The sequence below is a fragment of the Arachis ipaensis genome, chromosome B1 (genome assembly GCF_059453495.1).
Source record: "Arachis ipaensis isolate K30076 ecotype BB chromosome B1, ASM5945349v1, whole genome shotgun sequence".
NCBI classification, from domain to species: domain Eukaryota; kingdom Viridiplantae; phylum Streptophyta; class Magnoliopsida; order Fabales; family Fabaceae; genus Arachis; species Arachis ipaensis.
The window spans coordinates 18,779,695-18,797,074 of NC_142436.1; the positions used below are offsets into that span (position 1 = coordinate 18,779,695).

Here is a 17,380-nt window from a genome sequence, read left to right on the forward strand (position 1 = left end):
CGAGTCACGGCGAGGTTAGGGCGCGAGTCGCGACGCTGCGAAGGTGAGGGCCAAGCGACGGCGAAGGCGAGGTGCTGCGAGGCTAGGTGCTACCTTTAGCCCGAGACTCAACCGGAGGCAGAGGGTTTCTTTTTCCTCACCCATTCTGCCAAATCTTGATTTGGTGGTGGTCGGACCAATGGAAAAACTTGACGGCTTAGGCGGGGAAGGTGTAGGAGAACTTGAGGACTTGCTTGACATTGGAGGAAGTGACAGAGAGGGAGGAATCGTGGAGAGATTGCTCGATGGAGTGAAAGTGAGTGGTGGCGATGATGTGGGAGAGGATTTTGATAGTGGGGGAGAGGGAGGAGGGGGAGTCCATGTAGGAGGGGAAGGGCTAGGTGCGGCAGTGATTGTGTTCTGTTTCTTCTGTTTTTGCTTCTGATGAAGAAGAAGAAGAAGAAAAAGAGGAGAAGGGTATTTTGGTTCGAAGGACGATATTAAAATTATGTTGAATTTTAGAGATGATTTTGTATGTAAAAAAAAAAAGTTGGAGACGAACAAATTTTTCTGCCTATACCTTAGGAACTAAAATCGTACTTAACTCTAATTAGAATTAACGACTAAAAATTCAATTTAGTACTTTAGTATAATGTGAACTAGTAACCAAATTAGGTAATTACTAGAATTACCCTTAGGTTGATGAGGCTTAGAATGTATTTTGATAGTTGAGAGTTACTTTAAGTATTTAATTGAGTCATTGTGTGGTAGCTTATCATTTCTAAAAGAATAAAAAATGAACATGTGTCAAATAAAAGAGAGAACAGATAAAACATAAAAAGGTGAGAAAAAGAAAGATGTGTTTATTTATCATTTGAAGGTTGTTTGTGTTGGACCAATTGTGATGGCTTGGCTGGCTCAATAGATTCTAAGTAGTTTACGTGATAAAAGTGTAAATAAGAACTTATTATAGGATAATTTTTGGGATTACAATTTGAAATGGAACCACATCTTCATTTGTGAAAATCAACTCATTATTTGCATATTGAGAAGATGATTGCAAACTAAAAAACTTTTGGGACGGAGGAACGGAGCAGCACAATAGCGCCAAGTACACACCACCCACAAAAAACAAAAGCCTTGCCTAAAATTTTCTAGAATAAATGACCATTTGTATCCATAAAAGATGAAAACACTGACATATGTATTCACATTAGATCGAAACTAAACTTGTACCCACGCAAGATGTCTTCTGTGTGACAAACAGGGTACTTTTGTCACACGGAAGACATCTTGCGTGGATACAAGTTTAGTTTCGATTTAGTGTGGATACATATGTTAACGTTTTCATCTTTCATGAGTACAAATAATCATTTATTCAATTTTCTATAGAGCTGCATAAAATCCGGTTCGTCGTGGGTCATTGTGGATCAAATTTGACTCGACTTCATTTAAATCGGGTCAGACTCAAAACCTAAAGACTAAAGAGCTTACCCAATTTGTTATTCGCCAAAGTTGCTATCCCTCCAGCTCATCATCACAGTGAAATTTTTACTTCGAATTTTTGGTATAAATGATAGTTGATATTACGAAATCATTTCCCATTATTTATATGTTTTTCTGTTGATATTATTCTGTTGATCACAACTTTGATTTTATTTAAAAATTTTCTTACAACGTTGTTGTTATTTGTTAATCCATGTGTGGACTATTGTGTTCATCCTCAATTTCTGGTTCAAGACCCGATTTTAAATCTAATACAAAATTAGTCCAAACTATTAGGATTTTATCGCGGTTAGAATAGAGTATGGGTCTAGAAAATGAAACTGATCATCATAATTTTAGGCCTAATCTGAGTCAAGAAAAATCCAGTTCAATTATGTTGATAAACACCTTCTACTTTTCCAAACTAACTTCTAATATTCAATTTCTAAAATTATTTAATATTTATTCAAATTCAAGCTTTAAATTTTCTTACTTTTAAAAAGATAAATAACCACCATATCTATCACATCATAACGACCCCTTAGTATTAATAAGAAAAGCCAATCAGTCAAACAATTCTAATAATTACGACATGTTCCAAATTAAGAGGTATAACTAGCATAGCTCTGTCTTTTGAAGCCAGCAGGGACTTGAAATATGTATTCACTCTGCTTTTAAGTGTTTTTCTATTGGTCCCAAAAGAGTGGAATTAAGATAATCTTGGGGACCATGAGCAGGTAAGCCTGGAATTAATACCCCAATAACCCTGAAAGCAAATAGAAGCCATCCTTCTTTGTAGTGAGGTCCATTTTGGTATGCAATAGTAAAGCTCCTTATTAGTTCCAAAATTGCATTCATTGTCATGGGTATCACACACCATAGCGAGAAGTAGTTCTTGTTCGGTTCTTCTTCAAGAACCTGCATGCATTTTAAGAATAAAATAGGACAATTAGACAATTAGTATTTTAAAAAACTTTACTATAGATTTATAGGTTCTTAAAAAGAATAAAAGAATCAAATAAATTTCTAAAAAATTTTGTAATGGATTTGTAAATTATAGTTTCAATTCATGGAAAATACTTTTTTAACTAATGTTTTCAATACATTAAAATATCTATATAAAAAAAATCTCAAAGCCAATATCTTTTAATAATATTAGCTAACACTTTGTACTAACATTTTAGTTTTTACTATTAGAATTTAATGTAATTTAAAATTTAGTCTTTAGCATCTAGAATAGACCAAGTATTGGCTCAAATGAAACATTTAGTAGCCTAATATTGTTCATTTAACAAGCTTGTTTTGGTAAGAACTTTGTTTGCATGGCCTCCTTCCTTGACAAATGTTGTTTCCAATTTTTTTAGAAAAGAAAAAGGTAGAAGGAGAAACATACCTTGAGCTGATATCGCCAATCAAAGAAAAGGCATATTCCAAAGTGCTTGAACATCATTTCCTTATCATCGTACGGCAACCTCGGAACTATATCATTGCAATAAACAAACCTACAATACCTTACCGAATGTTCCTTCAATTTCTGTTTCATATAAATTGCATATGCTTCATCTCCAACTCTCGGTTGCCCAAACGTGTAGATCCCTTCAAGCCTCTCCAACAACAACGTCTCTTCATGCAAAAACAACACTGTCCCAAACAATATTGCAAGTGCACCTCCCAAACTATGACCCGTTACTATGAACTTTGCTTTCTCATTTTCACTCAGCCTTTTTCTTAGAATGTCCCTAATAACATAATATGCTAATGGCGGAAGACGCTCGTCTCTTTCCATTTCCTTTGGCCACCCCACATTCTTTTGTAGCCCTAATGCTTTCATGAAGCCGCCGTGCATTCTTCCCACGCCGGGGATTCCGTACCATGAGATGTCGATGTCCGTGCACCAATCGTCCGCGTTGAAGGGTTCTGTTCCTCTGAAGGCCACAACATATGTGTCCCGGTTTTGGTGTTTGTCTAAAGCTATCAACACTTGAGTTGACGCCTTTTCTTGATACTCTGTTCAACGCATCTCAAATGTAAGATATGCTCTATTTTTACAAGGCTCAATTGGAATCTCATGTAAATGTAATTAATCTGATTCAATTTAGGTAGAAATTCACGTAAAGTTGATAATTGAGAATTATTAGATGAAAATTTAATCAAATCCGTCAAATTATTTAATTATTCTCATTAATCAACTTTACGTGAAGTTAACTATTCTTGAATTTTTACCTTTAATTTACTACTATATATACAGTATATACATAGTAAATCAAATCAGTTTAATTCTATTTATATATTACACGTTTTTCTAATAGTAAATTAAATAAATTTAATTTGATTTACATATAAACAACATCAATTGAATTAAATTGATTCCATTTATATAAAAGTGTTTAGAAAAAACGTATAACCAAAATTGGTTTAAGATATCTGCATAATTTTAAATCACAAACTATTTATTGGCGTGAATTACCCGAAATATTTTGTGTAAAACAAGGTATTGTTTACTTTGTGATGTTTATAAACGAGATTAATTAATATGAAACAGTATAAAATGGTTCTTAGTTGTTATTACCATTCCAGCAGTCAAAGAAGCCCACATATTCCATCTGCAAATATAGACAAAAATCAGAAGAAACATTAATTATTAGAGATATGAAAAGAGATGGACTAGTAATTAATTGAATACCTTCCAGTGATCTTCGACAGTAGTTTCAATATGAGCAGCATTTTCATAGGATGCTTTTGAGGCCATCATAGAAAGTGCAATATAGTATTTGCTATCTTCACGAGTGATGCCATCCAATTTTACTCGCACATCTAAATTCCCAATACAAGACAAATACTTTGCTGATCTTGGATCCGGCAACACTAACTTCCCTGTTCACAAATAGGTTATTTTCAAAATACAAAACATCATCATCTTCTTAACGTAAAATTATGACATGTATTCTAAAAATACATGTTTGCTAAATTCTATTTAAAATTATAATATAGATATAGTGTACTACTAGGGTGTAACAAAATCCTTGAGAAAAATTTAAGGGTGAATTTATTATTTTTTGTTAATATTTTTAGTTGTGAGTTTAATTTCGTTTTTCAGTTTAATAATTTAATAATATATTTTTAATTTATATTTTTAAATATTATTAGTAAAAAATAATAAATTTTGATTGCCTTTTAATATTTCTAAAAATGCATAAGGCATTTTTAAAATTTTGGTAAGCCTAGCCAGTTTATTTATGAAGAATAAATATTTAAATTATTTTTTAATAAATTTTTAACTATATTAGATGTATATTAAAATTAATTACTAAAATTAGTATCAGTATAAAATATACATTAAAATATAAAATATATATTAAAAATAAATTAAATTATACATATATTTATATATAATATATAATAGCTAATTTTATTAGTTAATTTTAGTCAAATAATATTTTTGATAAATTTTAGATTAAATAATTTAATTTTTTATAAATTTTTATTATTTAAGTTTCGAGAATTACACTCTTAACTAATTAGTTCTTTCGTAGTTTTTCAATAAATAATAGGGTTAAGAACACATATAAGCTAATGGCAGACTAAAATTACACAAATCAGCCAAAATAAAAACTGCTTCATAAATTCACCAATGCACGTTTATATGTAGCTAAATTTGAATTCCATTTTTACATAATTCGAACCAGGTGGGTTCGAATTATACACAAACACACCCACACACTAATTCGAACCAGCTGGATTCGAATTACACACAGTAAATTAATAATTTATTAAAAAAATTTTATTAAAAAAATTATTAAAAAAATTAATAATTTAAAAATTAAAAAATATATATTTTATTTCATACATTAAAAAAAGCTAACAAAATATTTAATTACGAGACTTCTTTAAAATATTTGTGATCTATCAATTCGAATTTCATACAATACTCTTTTGTCCATTCTTAATAGCTCATGAATATTTTTTAATAAATTTTTTTAATAAATTTATTTAAATTATACTACAAAAAATATTTTATCCTATGTAAAATAATTTTAAAAAAATGGCTTAAAAAATGTTAGAAGTACTATAAAAATTTGTAATGTTCTAAAAACTTAGGTAAATACATGCATGTACTCAAATTTTAAATAAAATACTCTACATAGTCAATAATAATTTAAAAATGAAAGAAAATATTTTATAGTACTCCTAAATTATATGGTGATTCGAATTATACTCTACATAAAAATTTGTAATATCCTAATGACTTAGACATTAAAGAAATACTCTACATAGTCAATAATAATTTAGAAATTAAAGAAAAAATATTTTTATCATGTATTTACCTAAATCACTAGAATATTACAAACTTTTATAGTACTCATAACATCTTTTAATCCATTTTTTTTAAATTATTTTGTATTAGAATAAAATATATTTTTTAATTATTTTGTATGGAATAAAATATTTTCTTTCATTTTTAAATTATTATTGACTATGTAGAGTATTTTATTTAAAATTTGAGTACATGCATGTATTTACCTAAGTTATTAAAACATTACAAATTTTTATAGTACTCCTAATATTTTTTAAGCCATTTTTTTAAATTGTTTTGCATAAGATAAAATATTTTTTGTAGTATAATTTAAATAAATTTATTAAAAAATTTTATTAAAAAATATTCATAAGCTATTAAAAATGGACAAAAGAGTATTGTATGGAATTCGAATTGATAGATCACAAATATTTTAAAGAAGTCTCGTAATTAAATATTTTGTTAACTTTTTTTTAATGTATGAAATAAAATATATATTTTTTAATTTTTAAATTATTAAGTTTTTAAATAAATTTTTTAATAAAATTATTTTAATAAATTATTAATTTACTGTGTGTAATTCAAACCCAACTGGTTCGAATTAGTGTGTGTGCGTGTGTTTGTGTATAATTTAAACCTACCTAATTTAAATTATGCAGAAATAGAGTTCGAATTTAACTGGTTCGAACTACATATAAATATACATTAGTAAATTCATAAAGCAGTTTTAGTTTTGGCTGATTTGTGTAATTTTAGTGTGCCATTGACTTATATGTATTTTTTACCCTAAATAATATGTGGATTACGTTGATCGACAAAAAAGTCAGTACCAAGCACATAAAAATAAACTATTGGTATCCACAAAAAAGGGGAAAGAGAGAATAATACTGTAAAATCATCAATGAGGTTCTGCTAATGACATTTCTTTAACAGTAATGAAAAACGTTTTAATTGAAAATTCAAACTTTTAATATTTTAAATATACATTGAAAAAAGCATTAAAATTATTTTAAAAAATTTCAACCATTATTATTTTTGTCTACTTATTAACAAATGCCTTTCAGTTACAAGTTGAAACTAAAAAAATTTTATCTATGAAAAGCATTTGTTAACCAAACACATAATAATTATGGCGACCCTGGCGTACTTGCGTTACCCGTTGAAATTAAAGTTGCTTTCCTAAGCTTGACACAATTTCATTAAGGATTTTATTAATTATATCTTAAGGATATAGATTAAAGATATTATAAAAAAATATTTTATAAAAATTAATTTTTTATATTTTTAATATATTAAACACAACAAAAACATTAAAAAAATTATTATCATATTTTTAAAATATATTCTTAAGACATAAATTAAGTAAATCCTTTCATTAATAATTTAACGATAACAGTAGTTAATAATCTGTAGTCCCTTTATAATTAACTTGTTAAAAATTCAAAAAGCCAAAGTACTATAATATTTAAAAAAAAAAAAAATTTCAAATATCTCTTACAATATTTTATTAAAGAAAATAAAAAATTAAACTATTATTTCTATTCACAAATATTTAGGATACAAAAAAAAATTATTAAAAAAATAAAATTAATTTTATATCTATAAAAAATGAATTTTGAATGACAAAATTGATTTTATGAAGCTAAAATTATATTAGAAATAAAAAGGTTTACTAACTAGTTGTAGGGATAAAATTGAAAGATATTTGAAGCATTGGAGACAAAATTTAAATATACATTAATGTTAAAAATATTTTTTGAAAATTTTTTAAAAATTAAAAACTAAAAATATATTTTATCCTAATTATTTTAATGAAAAATCCTTAATGTTATGAAAGGTTGCGGTGCAAAATATGTGCAAATTGATTAGTCACTCATCTATCTGCTACTTTACACTTTGCCTAGATGTTAGTAAGTCTTAAATAGGGTTAAATTTTTAAGAAGTTAGAGAGTATTAGAAAGGGATAAATTCTTAAAAGAGATGATTCATCAGGACATGTTAGAAGAGATTTTAATTTTATAATTAAAATTTTAAATTTGAAATTTGTTATTTCTATTTTCTTAAATAAAAATAAGAAAAGAGACTTTTATATTAAAAAGGCATGTTAAATATAAAATTAATTATTTATATATTTGATGATAAATATAAAAGGCTTCTTTTTCTTTTGTTTTTATATTAATCAAAGTAATGGAGGAAGCTGAAAGTAAAACACAAAAGTCCAAATTGAAAGAGCTATACAAAAATTAAGAGCATCTTGTATCTTAAAGGTGCTGATTTGCTGAAATATTTAATTGATACCTTTATTTAAAAAATTAAATTGACTCCAATTTTTAAGTTCTATTAAAATCATATTTAATCATATTTTCCTTGTTAGTCATTACATTAACTTTTCTTATAAATAAGTAGAAAAAATAAAACATTTTACACCCTTAATTATAATTAAGCTGCCAACTTGGCAACTTGTGTGTGTATCTTTATTTCTAAAGGCTTAATTATCTCTAAAATTGAGAGTGTGCCGATGCATTCAAGTATACATTTAAATAAATTTTTATTATATATATATTATAAGCAAAAGGTGTACTAGCAGGAACAAATATTATAGAAAATATTAGTAGAGGAGAGATAGAAATAACAGAAGTGTTATATATATGAATGAAAAATTAAAGTAATTAATTACCTCTTAGGAAGTTAAATATGATATAGAAGATACCACCGTTGAGGGCAATCAAGTTGATGAGAAGCTCAACGCAGATCCCAAAGAATGCTAATGGCTTGGCCACAAACTGCAAGAGCTTCTGGGACAAGATAGAGATAAATATAAGCCACCGGTGGCCGAAGCTCTCGTCCACTTCGCCATCCGCGTGGCTCTCCACAAACCTCCTTCGCGACATGTTTCGCGAAGTGAGGACGTGAAGCAGATCGAAGAACCGGGCGTCTTCGTGCTTCAGCAGCATGTAGCTGTCTGCGAAGCCCTTGTCGCAGTCATCGCTGGTTTTGGCCGCCATGGCTACTACCTTGTTACAAATTAAAGTAGTGATGAAGGTGGTTTCTAGCTAGGAAGCTGAAAGGTTCCTGCTTATTAATTGGTTTTTATATAGAAACGTGGTAGACATGTGTTACGGGATTATATATAATATTTTTTTATATTTTTTTGGTTGTCTAAGTATTTCTTAAGACTAATTTGTCACAAATTTAAATTTTATTTAAAAATTTTTTATCAATCAATAAATTCATTATACAAAACAAAATTTAAATGTTTAATATTTATTTAAATGAATGAATGAACAGACTAATATAAAAAAAAGAGTTATTCTTCATGTACAAGTATTTTCTCATACAAATTTATACAAATCATTTATATTTACGCGCTTTTACATTTTTCTCATTGCCTCTTCTTCTTCTTCTTTTGTGCCTCTTCTTCTTCTTCGTCGTAATTTTTCTTTCTTGTTATCATCGTTATCAACACCATCTCTTCCTCATCCTCCTTTTCCTCCTTCTTTTTTTATTAAAATTTTTTCTCCTCTTTTTTTTTTCTCTTTTTCCTTCATCATCATTTATATCGTTGTTGAAGATAATAAATAATTCAGATTTAAATTGTCAATTGAACTAGAACGAAATTGATTATTATTTTGAATCCAATCAAGTGGCTAAGGTGTGGTTCAATTTAGAAGAAAAAATATAGCATTAGAGAAAATATTTTTCTGCAGCAAATTTGGGTGTAGCACGAAGATATTTGGGTGTAACACGAAGATATTTGGGTGTATTTTAAGCATTTTTGGGTGTATTTTTATTCTGATAAGTTCTGCATAATTCAAAACTCTTCCTCTTCCTCCTTCTTATCTTCTACTGTTTCTTCTTTTTTTTTTTATCATCATCACCATCTTCTTCTTCTTCTTCTTTTCTTATTCATCTTTTCCTTTTTATTTTACCTTCTCAAGTTTCTTTTTGTTTTACTCGTTTAACAAGAATAAAAATAAAAAAATCAAACAAAGAAGAAGAAGAAACACATAATGCTGCAGAATTACTTGGAAGCTGATGAACTTACATTCATTTAACTAAAAGAAAGAAAGAAATAAGAAAAAAAGAAGAAAAAAATGCAGCATTAGAAAAAATATTTTTCTGTATTTCCAGTAAATTTGGGCGTAACACGAAGATATTTGGGTGTAACACGTAGATATTTGGGTGTATTTTAAGAATTTTTGGGTGTATTTTTATTCTGACTGCATAATTCAAAACTCTTCATCTTCTACTGTTTCTTCGTTTTTTATCATCATCACCATCTTCTTCTTTTTTTTCTTATTCATCTTTTTCTTTTTATTTTACCTTCTCAAGTTTCTTCTTGTTTTACTCTCTTAACAAGAATGAAAACAAAAAAATCAAACAAAGAAGAAGAAGAAACACATAATGCTGTAGAATTACTTGGAAGATGATGAACTTACATTCATTTAACTAAAAGAAAGAAAGAAATAAGGAAAAAAGAAGAAGAAAAAAACGCAGCATTAGAGAAAATATTTTTCTGTATTTGTAGCAAATTTAGGTGTAACACGAAGATATTTTAGTGTAACACGAAGATATTTGGGTGTATTTTAAGAATTTTTGGGTGTATTTTTATTCTGATAAGTTTTGCATAATTCAAAACTCTTCCTCTTCCTCCTCTTCATCTTCTACTGCTTCTTCTTCCTCATCTTCTTATTTCGTTTTCTTGTAATTCTTTTTGGGAGAAAAAATCAAACAAAGAAGAAAAAAATACATAATGTTGCAAAATCAATAGAAAGAAGATGAGAAAAAAATGTAGCAACAACAACAATAATAAAAAAATAATGATGAAGATGAAACACGTGAAGAAAAAGAAGGAGAAATGCAAAAAGGAAGAAGAAGAAGAAGAAGGAAGAGGAGGAGGAGAAGGAGGAACGTGAAGAAGAAGAAGTATCTTCCATAATGGTGAGTGAGAGCGCACTTTAGAAACAGTTGAGTGACGTGTGTGTTATCACGCTCCAGTAGGTGAATGTAATTTTTGTTAGACTTAGCTCAACTTGTAAGACTTGTAAGTCAAAAAGACTTGTATCTATAGTATAACTCATAAAAAAATGTTAGCCTTTTATCGGTATAGGATGCGCGGTATAGGATGCCTAGTGAAGGTTCTATTAGTAATATTTATCATTTATTTAAAAAATTGTTACTTACATACTATAAATAATTACTAAACTAATTCTTATATATTTGTATTTAATGTATATTTTATATTGGTAAATAATTTTGGTATATAATTAATATGTTTGTTTTTATATTTTGTTAGGATGAGCATTTTTTTTCTATATATTATTTTAAAATTAATAATGTCATTCTAATTTAATAAATTTTACTATAAATTTATTTTGTATTTAAAATAATATGTCTTAATTTAGGAGTGATATTTCCTATATATTTATATGTTATGTGTATATATACAATTTTACTACGGTAACTAATCCATTATTTAATTTATTTATTATTGGGCAGTTTGTGGTAATCCTATTTAATATTTACATAATAAAGATGGGTTTAGATAGAGAAATGTGAAATAAGTTTTATTGGTTTAAATGCTCATTTGGCTCTTTTGCAAATATAAAGTATATGCGTAAGCCATTTTGAATTTTGTTAATAAGTTAAAATAGTTTCACAAAAATGTTTGAAAGTGATAGAAAATTTAGTTTAAAATAATCTAAAATTATCTTATTTTATATTTGATTATTATTTATAATTTTAGTATAAGTAATAAATGTTTGTTGTATCAAAAATTAATTTGATTCACTTGTATTATATATTAAGATAATTTGGGACTTTCTTAGCAATGATGTGTGGGGTTTAGTAAAGAGAGCTTTTGCAGGTGAGAACATCAGTGCGGTTGTTTTTGACACATTCATTGTTTTGATCCCCAAAATTAAAGCTCCGTCTTACCTGAAAGACTTTCATCCTATTAGTTTATATAATGTTATTTACAAAATTATTACAAAAGTGCTTGTTAATAGGTTTCGTCCTTTTCTTTCTGAAATCATTGGATCACTTCAAGGTGGTTTTATTCCAGGAAGAGGAACAAAAGAAAATATAATAATAATTGCGTAAGAAATAATGTATTTCATGAGGAACACCAAGTTGAAGAAGGGTTCTATGACATTTAAGATTGATCTTGAAAAAGCTTATAACAGAGTAGACTGGCGATTCCTTGAAACTTCCTTGATCAAATTTGGTTTTCCTGTCGCTACTATTAATCTTATCATAGCTTGTGTGACTTCATCCTCTTTGTCTATTCTGTGGAATGGTAATAGGTTTCAAAGCTTTAAACCTATAAGGGGGCTGAGATAGGGGGATCCCATGTCCCTTATCTTTTTGTGCTTTGTATGGAGAATCTTTCTTGTCTTATATCATATAAAGTCTCTCAAGGATTGTGGATCCCAGTATCTGTTTCTAGACATGGCCCAAAAATCTCTCACTTGATGTTTGCTGATGATCTATTACTTTTCTGTAAAGCCACAAAAACTCATCAGGTGACAAAGGTTATGAAGACTCTGGATATGTTTGCTCAAGCGTCGGAGCTGAAGGTGAATATCCATATATCTAAGGCTAAATGTTCCAAGAATGTTTCAGCGAGAAGAAAAGAGGTGCTTTCAGGGGTCTCTAGTATCCGATTTTGTCAAGATCTGAGAAGATATTTGGGAGTTAATATTGGTCATGATAGGACTTCTAGAAAGATGGCACAGGAGGTCATTGACAAGATTCAGAAAAAGCTTGCTACTTGGAAGGGGTGCTTGCTTAATAAGGCGGACAGACTTTGTCTTGTGAATGCGGTGATGGCTTCTATTCCGATTTACAATATGCAAGTTTCCCTTCTTTCGAAGTATGCGTGTGATAAGATTGATTCTTTGATGCGTCAGTTCTTATGGAAGGGTCAAGCGAATGAGAGAGGGTTGCCTTTGGTCAAGTGGGACATTGCTATAACTCCTAAAAAGGCAGGTGGCTTGGGTGTTAGAGATACTCTCTGTGCGAACATGGCTCTGCTTGGCAAGCTAGTTTGGGATTGTCTGAATAATACGAACAAATTGTGGGTGCAGGTTCTCACCCACAAATACCTCTAGAACTCCAAGGACATGGGCAGCATTCGTTGTCACAATGCCTCAACTACTTTTGGAGGAATATTCTAAAGGCTTATGATATCTTAAAAGAAGGATTTCGATGGAATATGGAAAATATGCAACAATCGATTTGGTATGATGAGTGGAGTCCTCTTGGCAAACTTTGTGAGCTTATGTCTTATATTCACATATCTGAAACAAATTTTTCTCTTGCTGATTTGTGGAGCAGTGGTACTTGGGAGGGGGATAAGCTTGCAACGCCAATTTCTCATGAGGTCAAACAGTTTCTTCATAGCCTTGGGCCTCCTCTAATGTCAGAATCGGAGCCCGGATGGATCTGGTGGCCCGCATCGCTAAAAGCCTATAGTTCTCGAGAAGGTTATCGTTGGCTCCTGACGAGGAAAGTGAATTCGATTGAAAATAATAACTGTGGGTGGATTTGGCGATGTAATTTGCCAGAGAAGATAAAGATGATGATGTGGATGGGTTTACAAAATGCGCTTCCAACAAATGCCTTCCAGTTCAAGCGTCATTTAACTGATTCGGGAAGATGTTCGAGATGCAATGCCTTCTAGAAATAATGGAGCATTGTCTTAGGGACTGTGTGAAATCAAGATGCATTTGGCAAATGTTGGATCTTTTGCTTATTGATTCATTTGAAGGTACTCCTTTGGAATTTTGGATTCGAAAGGTCATGCCAGGCAATGAGGCAATTGTAGGGGCGGGTCTTTGGTGGGTGTAGAGGCACCGTTGTATTGATATTTTCAATAATGGAGATCAGTGGTCAGACTACAAGGTTGTTACTATGGCTCGGATTACTACAAATGATTTAAGAAAGTCTGCCAGTACCAGTTATATAACTTTTAAAGATTGAAGGAGGTGGGAACCTCCAACAGGTGACACTTTTAAGGTTAATTGTGATGCGAGTCTGTTTTCTGATTGGAACCTAGCATGAATTGGTTGTGTTATTAGAGATTCTAATGGGCATTGAATTTCGGGTTGTTCTAGTAGCTATTCTCCAGGGCCTATCGTTAGATGTGAGCTTTTTGTTGTTTGGAGGGGTTTGCTTTTAGCTTGAGATTATGCCTTGAGAGATATTGTGTGAGAAACAGATTTTCTTGATATTTTGCACATTTTAAACAATCCGGTAAATGGGCTAAATTATGATGTGGTTGATATTTTTCAGAAGATACAAGAGTTTCTATCAAGGTGTTGGATTGTGGATTTTGAATGGATTACTCATGAAGCTAATGCTGTGGCAGATTGGCTGACGAGATATGCGGTCAAGACCAATCTAACTCATATTATTTGCACTACAAGAAAAAAGGCCTATCGGCACCCTTTTTTCTTGCCACGCTTTAAAAGCGTGGCCAAAAGTAGTCAATGGCCACGCTTTTATGAGGGTAGCCACTGATTTGTGATTCGGCCACGTTTTTTTTGGCACGCTTCAAAAGCGTGGCCATAGAGAGATTTTGGCACGCTTTTATGAGGGTGGCCACTAATTTATGATTTGACTACCCTTTTTTTGCCACACTTCAAAAGCGTGCCCATAGAGAGAAACAGGTACGCTTTTAAAGCGTGGCTAGTTTGTGAGGATACGGGCACATTTTTAAAGCGTGCCTATAACCTCTAATTATTTGAGACCCTAAAAAAGCGTGCCGATAGGTTCCCACTTAATTTGATTTGTCACTCAAACACTTAATTTCTTTATCAGAACACTCAAAACAGTCCTAACTTAGAAGTGAGAACCCAAACCCTCGAATCTTCTCCATTACTCAACTAAGAACCCTAAACTTTCACATCCCTCTCTCAGTTCGCAGCCCTCTTCATCACTGAGAAATGAGAATCCATCGTCATCTTTCAGGTTGTAGCCCGCTCTCAACTTGCAACTCTCTATCCTTCTCTTGCAACCCTTTATCCCTCTTTTACAACTCTTGGAAACTTCAATCGGTGCTGCCTCCGCCGGCACACCCTCCATCGGCGCGCCCTCCGTCGGTGTTCACTCTTGCTCGCAAGGCCTCCATCAGCACTCGTTCTCTCTTGCTCAAACCTTACCTCCGTCGACGCTGACTCAATCGTCACTGCCTCTCCCTCAATCGTCGTTCCTCCCTCAATCGACGCTCAACCCTCACCATAACACAAGAAGGTATGTATTTAAAGATTTAATCCCTTTTTGTTTCTCTGTTTCAACCCTCCGCAAATTTCTCTATTCAACCCTCACCATAACGCTGATTAATGTTTTCTTTTCTTATATAATCATCTCTTGCAACTGTAATCACCTCTCTTTTTGTTTTGTTTCTATTATGTGGTGAACTCTCTAGTTTGATTGCATTGGTGTGGGGAATGCGATGGATTGTCTATTTTATTATATGTGCTTTGCCTTACCATGACACACATGCATTTATTCGAGTCTACTTCATCTACCCAACCCGAGTACTAACTTCTAACTAACTGTTTCCTTGAATTTCAGTTCTGTTTTGTGATTTTTTTTTTCATTTTCTGTTTCTTGAATGTGTGTTGTTTGTGAAAATACCTCAATGGACTTCATATGACGAGACACATCATGACTTGTTTCTTCTTCTTCTTCTCTAATATGAACAACTCAATACAATGGCTTCTTAGACAACACCACAATTCAATAATACTACTATTCAAAATCAATTTCTTTCTATTCATGGTTCCCATTTAGCAGGGTGTTGAGTTGGGGGGAAGGATATTACAGTGGAGACATTAAGACAAGGAAGACAAGTCAAGGAGTGGAACTCAATTCTGATCAGATAGGGTTGCAGCGGAGTGAGCAGCTTCGAGAGTTATACAAGTCCCGCAAAGCTGTAGAAGCCAGCCCTCAAACCAAAAGGCGTTCAGCAGCACTGTCTCCGGAGGATCTCACAGATACAGAAGGGTACTATTTGGTTTGCATGTCCTTTGTATTCAACATTGGCTAAGGGTAATAATAGTGACACTAATAAATCTTCTCTTTATATGTTTTTTCTTTGTCCTGTTTGCTTTGTATCCTTTTTGAAGTGAAGAGGCAGGTTGGGACGTGCTAATTACTTGCCATAGTAAGAGTCTAAGTTTCTGTTTTTCTTTAGAATGTATCATGTTATTAACTGTTATGTGTAAACATAATATCCTTTGCTTCTTTTAAATTGGAAATTTAGTTCTCTATACTATAAAGGCATACTTTTATTTTGATTATATCAAATAATTGCAAGCTGAAGTTGTTGTTTTAAATTTCATCCCATTGTCTCTATTTCCTCCTTTTATTTATTATTTGATCACAGAATATAGTCAGATGAGTTACTTTCACAACCCTGGAATAGCTGTAGGATATCTATGATATGGTTCCTGTATACCTTTTTCTCAAACACTCAAATAACCTAATATTTGCAAAAGCCCCATATACACTATATCAATACTTTTACTTCTGCTTCTACTTAATGGAGCACCTCATATCAATACTTTTACTTCTACTTCTACTTACTGCTATTATTATTTTTATCAGTGCACAAAGTGATGGTAAATCTGATTATGCAGGAGTTGCAAGCTAGAGGAATTAACAATAAGCATACTCTTGCTTATCAGGTTAGTTTGGACCTCATTAACTTGCTTTTTAATTGCTAAATTGTTGGCTTACCTTTTAGAGCCTTTGTTTCTTATGGCATTGTTGGATGAATTTCTAGAATCAAGTAGGCCCGATACAGTGGTTGAAACCATATACAGATGAAACTCTCATTGAGCTTGGTCAGATAGGTGTGAAGAGTCTTTTAGCTGTTCCAGTGAGGTACATTATTTTTGGACTTTTACCCCTGTTTTTAAATTTTAATTGTGTTTTGCGTTAGACACTGTTGAAAGTTGTGAAATAGCCTTAAGAGTAAAAGACACTCCTCCTCCTTGTATCTCAGCTTTGTGAGTGAGCACATAGAGACCCTTAAAGAAATTGACATGGAGTACAGGGAGTTTGGACGGTGCATGTGATCAAGTGGGGTAATATGTGACAGTGTGAGCATAGGCCCCTCTCCAATTCCACCAACCTTTTGCTTTGGTTTTTGGTTCATTAAATACAAACCAGTAAAACCACGCAATCCAAAAGGAAACAAACACATGTTTTTGGCTTTCTTTTGATTCCTTTTCAACTCAAATCCCCAACGTTACGTAGGAATTTCTCCCTTTGACATATTAATTATACTTATGCCATTTTATTCTTATTTTTTATTTTGCTTGCTCACATCCAGTAATTGAATATTTGGTCGACCTTCCTTGCTTATCTTATCTATTTCATGGATTACTTGAAAATTTTGGAATTAAAATCAATACTTCTAGTGGCCTACATTTAATTTTCCAATGCACTGACATCATTGCTTGCAGCTTATGTTATCTTTAGCCGTGTTATCCTTAAGTCATTGCTTAAGTAGAAAAAAGATATTCTATTATTATAATATTAATAGTTCTATTACTAATGTATGAGTATATGCATGCATTAAGGATGGTTCTGAATCGGTAATTATTTGAC

The 17,380-nt window shown here is 31.2% G+C and overlaps 2 protein-coding genes across 2 annotated transcripts; one reads left to right on the forward strand and one right to left on the reverse strand.

The window, feature by feature from the left end:
• Nucleotides 1-1,985: 1,985 nt before the first annotated feature.
• Nucleotides 1,986-8,881, reverse strand: LOC148575866 (triacylglycerol lipase OBL1-like). The gene is made up of 5 exons (XM_088501206.1): nucleotides 8,436-8,881; nucleotides 4,148-4,338; nucleotides 4,034-4,067; nucleotides 2,858-3,471; nucleotides 1,986-2,382 (listed from the first exon to the last, which is right to left on the reverse strand). Exons 1-5 carry the CDS (start codon nucleotides 8,761-8,763, stop codon nucleotides 2,128-2,130), a joined length of 1,422 nt encoding a protein of 473 aa, XP_088357332.1. The 5' UTR covers nucleotides 8,764-8,881; the 3' UTR covers nucleotides 1,986-2,127.
• Nucleotides 8,882-11,866: 2,985 nt separating this feature from the next.
• On the forward strand, nucleotides 11,867-16,845 carry LOC148575867 (uncharacterized). The gene is made up of 8 exons (XM_088502594.1): nucleotides 11,867-12,056; nucleotides 12,266-12,748; nucleotides 12,847-13,419; nucleotides 13,530-13,599; nucleotides 15,560-15,779; nucleotides 16,405-16,452; nucleotides 16,551-16,651; nucleotides 16,734-16,845. Exons 1-8 carry the CDS (start codon nucleotides 11,867-11,869, stop codon nucleotides 16,843-16,845), a joined length of 1,797 nt encoding a protein of 598 aa, XP_088358720.1.
• Nucleotides 16,846-17,380: the final 535 nt, after the last annotated feature.

Excerpts from the sequence above, each read along its gene's own strand:
- LOC148575866 (XM_088501206.1), bottom strand. The coding sequence starts at position 8,763 with ATGGCGGCCAAAACCAGCGATGACTGCGACAAGGGCTTCGCAGACAGC. Across the intron at positions 4,068-4,147 it reads CTGTCGAAGATCACTGGAAG|ATGGAATATGTGGGCTTCTT; the intron begins GTATTCAATTAA and ends CTATATTTGCAG. Across the intron at positions 2,383-2,857 it reads ATTGGCGATATCAGCTCAAG|GTTCTTGAAGAAGAACCGAA; the intron begins GTATGTTTCTCC and ends AAATGCATGCAG.
- LOC148575867 (XM_088502594.1), top strand. The coding sequence starts at position 11,867 with ATGTATTTCATGAGGAACACCAAGTTGAAGAAGGGTTCTATGACATTT. Across the intron at positions 12,749-12,846 it reads TATAACTCCTAAAAAGGCAG|GTTCTCACCCACAAATACCT; the intron begins GTGGCTTGGGTG and ends TTGTGGGTGCAG. Across the intron at positions 16,453-16,550 it reads AGCATACTCTTGCTTATCAG|AATCAAGTAGGCCCGATACA; the intron begins GTTAGTTTGGAC and ends ATGAATTTCTAG.